The sequence below is a fragment of the Hevea brasiliensis genome, chromosome 7, assembly GCF_030052815.1.
Source record: "Hevea brasiliensis isolate MT/VB/25A 57/8 chromosome 7, ASM3005281v1, whole genome shotgun sequence".
NCBI classification, from domain to species: Eukaryota; Viridiplantae; Streptophyta; class Magnoliopsida; order Malpighiales; family Euphorbiaceae; genus Hevea; species Hevea brasiliensis.
The window spans coordinates 32,629,415-32,636,522 of NC_079499.1; the positions used below are offsets into that span (position 1 = coordinate 32,629,415).

General features: G+C 34.1%; 1 protein-coding gene across 1 annotated transcript; it reads left to right on the forward strand.

Annotated features, from left to right (window-relative positions):
- Positions 1-254: 254 nt before the first annotated feature.
- LOC131181352 (uncharacterized) lies at positions 255-2,788 on the forward strand. Its single transcript, XM_058149398.1, has 5 exons — positions 255-701; positions 1,358-1,525; positions 1,625-1,895; positions 2,346-2,447; positions 2,532-2,788. Exons 1-5 carry the CDS (start codon positions 255-257, stop codon positions 2,786-2,788), a joined length of 1,245 nt encoding a protein of 414 aa, XP_058005381.1.
- The last annotated feature ends 4,320 nt before the right edge of the window (positions 2,789-7,108 follow it).

Below are 7,108 nucleotides of genomic sequence, written 5' to 3' on the forward strand. Positions count from 1 at the left end.
GGAGCTAGTAAAGAAGATTTTAAGAAGTCTTCCTAAGGAGTGGCTACCTAAAGTTACTTCACTCAAGGATTCCAAGGACTTGAGCAAGGTACAACTTGATGAGCTCTTAGGAAATCTCATTGACTATGAGATGACCCTCAAAAGAAAGCAAGTGGACGAACCTAACAAAGCCAAAAATACCATTGCCTTCAAAGTATCTTTCAAAAAACTCAAGTGATGAAGATGATGAGTTTGATGAGGAAGAATTGGCTCTAATGACCAGGAGAATAAAGAAGATGCTCTTCCAAAACAAGAAGTTCATCCCAAAGAGAAACTTCAAAAAGGACAAGGGAGAAAGTAGCAAGGCGGATCCTCCCATATGCTTTGAATTCAATAAGCCAGGTCACATTAGAACGGATTATCTCAAATTGAAGAAGCCTTTTAAGAAGTTTGAGAAGAAGGTACTTAAAGCAACATGGGATGAATCAAGTGACTTCGAAGATGAGGAGATTGTTGATCAAGTTGCCCAAATGTGCTTAATGGCCATGGAGGAAAGCTCCAATGAGGTAACTTTAAATGATGATGTTGTAGAATTTTCATATGATGAACTAGTTAATGCTCTTAAAGTTATGAATGATGAACTAGAATTAAGTCATAAGAGAAATAAACTTTTGAAAAGTGAGCTTGCTAGTTTAAGGAAGGAGAATGAGACTTCATTTAAGGTTGATAGAAAAATGAAATTGTTGAGCTAAAAACTTCTCTTTCCAAATTTTCTAAAGGAAAGGACAAACTTGATGCAATTTTGGACTCTCAAAGGTCTCCTAGCATCAAGTATGGACTTGGCTATTAAAAAATTTACCCAAACACCTCTTTCCAAGACCATCTTTGTTAAAGCATCTAGTTCTAATGAGCCTAGTCCCCAAGTGCCTAGTCCAAAGGTTTCTAATCCTAAAGGATAAAAGCTAAAGAAATCTTATGGTAATAAAACTAGAAAGACTTCATTTCATTAACATGCTCCTAGACAAAATGAAAATAGGACATATACATCTAGGAGAGTTGCATCTAGGCTAAACTTTTATAGGGGACATGCTGCCAGGCCTCATAATTATCATCACACTTACCATGCCTCATTCTCACATTCACATAATGGACATAAAAAGATTAGTCATATGAGACCATTTGCTCACCCTCATACACATAGAAGGTTCAATGGTCATTGTCACTATTGTGGCAAGTTTGGTCACACCAATTATAGGTGTGCTATAGGAAAATCCATCTTGGATATAGTAGAATAATTGATTTTAATGATGGATCTACTAACCCCCAAGGACCCAAGTACATTTGGGTACCTAAAGTAAATTGAAATAATCATGTGTAGGTGTCCTTGAAATCCTCAAAGCTTGAAAGCAAGTGGTACTTGGATAGTGGATGTTCAAGACACATGACCGGAAATGCCAATCTCTTCCTTTCACTTGAAAAGAGAGATGGAGGTGGGCAAGTGACTTTCAGTGATAATGGTAAAGGTAAAATTGTGGGAATAGGTAAGGTTGGTAAGGAAAACTCCCCTATTCTTAACAATGTGCTTTTGGTTGATGGTTTAAAACATAATTTACTTAGTGATAAGGGTTGTAGAGTTGTTTTTTAGTCTAAATCTTGCTTTGTGTCTAGGATGAGTGATAACAAAATGTTGTTTATTGGTGAAAGAATTGAAAATATTTATGTTATCAATTTGAATGCTTTGTCTAACAAAGATGTCAAGTGTTTTGTTTTTATTAGTAATGACTCTTGGACTTGGCATAGAAGGCTTGCACATGCTAGTATGGACCTTCTTGCAAACTTGAACAAGGATGAGCTAGTTGAGGGGCTACCAAATATCAAGATTCAAAAGGATAAGGTGTGTAATGCATGCCAAATAGGTAAGCAAGTCAAGAGCTCTTTTAAATCTATTCATAAGGTATCTACTTCTAGACCCCTTCAATTGTTGCATATGGATTTGTTTGGTCCTACTAGAGTAGCTAGCTTAGGTGTTTCATATTATGCCTTGGTGATTGTTAATGACTACTCTAAGTATACTTGGGTTGCATTCCTTGCTCATAAGGATGAATGTTTTGATATTTTTGAGAGATTTTCAAAAAGGGTTCAAAATGAAAAGGGTTTTCAAATATCTTCTATTAGGAGTGATCATAGCAGAGAATTTAAAAATAAGAAATTTGATAAGTTTTGTAACTCACTAGGGATCACTCACAATTTTTCTTCTCCTAAGACTCCCCAACAAAATGGTGTTGTTGAGAGAAAAAATAGAACTCTTTTAGACATGGGGAGGACTATGTTAAATGAATATAATTTGCCTACTTATTTTTGTGCAGAAGCCATTAATACGGCTTGTAATGTTTCAAATAGAGTTTTGATTAGGCCCATTTTGAAGAAAACCCCTTATGAGCTATGGAATGGCAAGAAACCTAAAATAGGTTATTTTAGAGTTTTTGGTTGTAAATGCTTCATTTTGAATGCCAAAGATAATTTAGATAAATTTAGCTCCAAAACTGATAAAGGTATCTTCTTGGGGTACTCTACATCTAGTAAAGCATATAAAGTCTTCAATAAGAAAACCTTAGTTATTGAGGAGTCAATACCTGTTGTATTTGATGAAGCTAACCCCTTTGGTTCTAGAAAGGATATTTCTTGTGATGATGATGTTGTAGGTAATCTTGATGAGTTGACTCTTGAAGATCCTCAATCTAGTGGAATTCAAGATAAACACATGGAAGATCCCTTGAAGGACTTGAGAGTTGATCAAGTTAAGCTTTAAAAGCAACAAGGTCAACCAGCTCCATATCAAGAAGTTCAATAAGTTCTACCCAAAAATTGGACATTCAAAAAGGATCATCCTAAAGACCTAATCATTGGTGATACATCAAAAGGGGTAACAACTAGATCCTCTCTTAGAAATATATGTAATAACCTTGCATTCATTTCTCAAATAAAACCTAAGAGCATAGATGAGGCCGTCAATGATGAGAGTTAGGTACTTGCAATGCAAGAGGAGCTCAATCAGTTTGAAAGGAATAAGGTTTGGACCTTAGTTCCTAGGCCAAAGGACCATCCATCTGTAGGCACCAAATGGGTGTTTAAAAATAAGTTAGATGAGGATGGAAACATAACTAGGAATAAAGCTAAGTTAGTAGCCAAAGCCTATAACCAAGAGGAGGGTATTGACTATGATGAAACCTTTGCCTCCATAGCTAGATTAGAAGCCATTAGAATCTTGCTTGCATATGCATCATACATGAATTTTAAGCTTTTCCAAATGGATGTCAAAAGTGCTTTTCTAAATGGTTTTATTGATGAGGAGGTATATGTTGAGCAACCTCCTATTTTGAAAAACATGTGTCTCCAAATCATGTTTTTAAATTGACTAAGCCTTGTATGGTTTGAAACAAGCTCCTAGAGCTTGGAATGAAAGGCTTGGTAACTTTCTTTGGCAAAATGGTTTTTCAAAAGGAAGAGTTGATACAACTCTTTTTGTTAAAAATCATGTAAATGACATCCTTGTAGTACAAATATATGTTGATCATATTATATTTGGTGCTACTAATGAGTTTTTGTGTGAAGAGTTTGCTAATACCATGAAGAGTGAGTTTGAGATGAGCATGATGGGAGAACTCAAGTTCTTCCTTGGGCTTCAAATTAAGTAAGCTAAGGATGGCATCTTCATCAACCAAGCCAAGTACACCAAAGAATTGATCAAGAGGTTTGGGATGGAGAATAGCAAGCCAAGTAGAACTCCAATGAGCACAAACACCAAACTTGACAAGGATGAAAAAGGAAAACTGTTTGATGAAATGCTCTATAGAGGTATGATTGGTAGTCTCTTATATCTCACAACTAGTAGACCAGACATTATGTTTTTCATATGTTTATGTTCACATTTTCAATCATGTCCTAAAGAGTCTCATTTGCATGCTATTAAACATATTCTCAAATACTTGAATGGTACATTGCATTTAGGTCTATGGTATCCTAGAAGTGCATCATTTGATTTATATTCCTACTCGGATGCTAACTTTGCTGGAAGTATCCTTGATAGGAAGAGTACCTCAAGTACTTGTCAACTCCTAGTACACTATTTAGTTTCTTGGTGTAGCAAAAAACAAAACTCGGTTGCACTTTCCACGACCGAAGCCGAATATGTGGCTGTGGGTCTTTGTTGTAGCCAAATACTTTGGATCAAACAATAATTGAGAGACTTTAAAATATCTCTTGATCACATTGCTATTAAATGTGATAACACAAGTACAATCAATTTGACCAAGAACCCCATACAACATTCTAGAACCAAGCATATAGACATTAGACATCATTTTATACATAATCATGTATTGAACAGTGATATTGTTCTTGAGTTTGTTGATACACATCACCAATTAACTAATATCTTTACAAAACCTTTGTGTGAAGATAGATTTAATTTCATAAAGAGAGAATTAGGCATGCTTTATAACCTTGATGCTTGATATTGTGATTTACTGTTCACGTTACTGTTTATATTACTGTTCACATGAACAAAATATGGGTTTCCTATTTTTGGCTGCCATATGGTCACAATGATGGTTTTACAAGTCTTATGCAAATGAAATTAGTAAACTTGTATTGTAGTATTCTTAGCTCCTTGTAGGCTATTCTTTAAAATAGTTGTTATGTTGCCTCTAGATTGAGCATATATTATACATGTGTTCTAAGTGTCTCAATGACATAATTATACTCATGTTCAATTTCAAATCAAGTTGATTATGCATATTTGCTTAACCACCATATAACCACCTTAATGGTATCACTTTTTGTGCTCAAATGCATGGTGGTTAGCCTTTGAATGATGCCATAATTTTTGTATGTTTTTCCTTCTAGAGTGCATTTTTATGATGCCAAAAGGGGGAGATATATAGCTAGTGGATGAATTAGCTAAGTGGATGAATAATTCCAAATTTTAAGCTTTAAACATGATATATAAATGATGATTTAGTGGGATACATGTTTTGGGTATACTTATGTGATGCTTCTTGGTAATCCTTTGATACATATTCTAAATTGTTTTTGATATAAAAATAACTTTTCATCATCATTCACCTAGGACTCATGGCATTGCATTCATTGAGTCAAAGCCTCTCTTATGTGCTCTCCAAATTCTATTTAGTAAGGCACAAACTGTTTTTGAAAGGGGGAGTACATTAAAGGGGAGAATTTCTTAAAAACACACACTTCACTTATGCTTAATTTTCCTCATCTACTAATTGTTTGTCATCATCAAAAAGGGGGAGATTGTTAGACCTAGGTTTCTTAAACCATGTTTTAATGATAATAAATAATTAGTGTGCTACTAATATACTTCGGAAGTGTTTGTGTTGAGTTTGTAGGCCATAGACTTAAAATTGCCAAATTGCTTTAAATCAAAGTTAAGGAAGAGCAACATAAGGAAGCAAACATTTATGGGAACCTACAATATAACTTTTATTTATTTTATATCTTGTAAATCTCATTTTATTAATTATGTTGGCTCAAGTCTAGGTGGTACTAAGAATATCTTGTTCAACTTAGTTTTCACCTAATTTTTTATGAAGGGAAAATTAAATAAATATTTTAAAAATGCAAAATTAATTTTGAAAAATATTTTAGTTATAAAATACATTGAATTAGCTTTCCAATGGCTCAAATGGATTAAAAATTCGTGTTCAGATAAAAAAGTTATAAGTTTTTTAAACTATTAATTTTTTTAGTGTCTTTACTTATAACTTTTTCTTGACCAAGGGGGATTAAAATGAAATTTTCACATTTGAAAAATACAAATTTGTTTTTGAAAGTGTCTTCATTGAAAATTTTACTAAATTAGCTTTCCAACAGTTCAAATGGATAAAAAATCTGAGTTCCAGTTAAAAAGTTATGCATTTCTGAAGCTTAAGTGCCCTTTTGACACTTTCTGCCCATAGAGCACTTCAGTAGCTGAAAGTGGGAAGTTCGACAGCTGAAGTTCACTCTTTAAAACATGGTTTTTGAGCATTAAAAGTCATTTTTTCCTGAGAGCACTCCAGCTGCCAAAAATGGAAACTTCGGCAGTCGAAAGTGACTTTTCAAAAGCTGCTTTTTGGCGCTTCAACCATCGGCAGCCAAAGTAAATAACTTTGACAACCGAACCTAGGTTTCTGCAACTCGATAAAATAGAGCTTTGGGTGGTTGAATGGCTAGTTTTGCATTTAATGCACCCCCAATGGTTATTTTCTTGCAAAACTATAAATAGGCACCATTTATGACTGGAAACAAGTTTTGACAATAATAATCTTTTGGAAATTTATTGTGTTCTAAAGATTTTCTTCATTCTCTCTACCATAGTTAATGTTGAGAACTTGATATTTAAGTTATAAATTCATTGTTCTGAGAGTTCATTCAAGGTTGTTGTAAGCACTTATTTTAATTTTGAGTGTGATAGAGCTTTAAATAGCTCTTGACTGTAAAGGGATTTGTAAAAAAGCAAGGGTTTGCTCTTGTGGTGATTGTAAGGGGTTTATTCTTCACCAAAAGAAGAATTTTAGTGGAGTTAACTCTCAAGGAGGGCCTTAAGGAGAGGACATAGGCTTAGGATAGCCGAACCTCTATAAATTTCTTATGTCATCATTCTTCCTCTACTCTTCTTTGTGTTTAAATTTCATTTAGTCTTTAATTTTGCAATTAGAACCCAATTCACACCCCCCCCCCCCCACTCTTGGGTTGCTACAAGGGACAATAAATATCTTATTAAACTTTTCATATCATTTTGTAGTGGAAAAGTGGGTCCCATATACCTATTTCATGTTAATTAATGTTGGGCAGCATATTAGGGTTGAAACCCTTACCATTCATAATTTGGTTATGAACCTTTCTTTAGGTTCAGATTTAATATCTAAATTTTACCTATTAATTTGAGCAATTTGTGGCCACTGTTTAGCCCCTCTTCCTTCATGGAATTTGTTCTTCTATGTCTTCTCTTTATTTTTTCCCTTTTTGAATCATGTCAATTTGATTTGTAGAACTCAAGTTATGGTGAAATAACCATAACTAAGTCAATTCTGAATTTTGGTTCCCCTACTAGGCAGTTTTGATA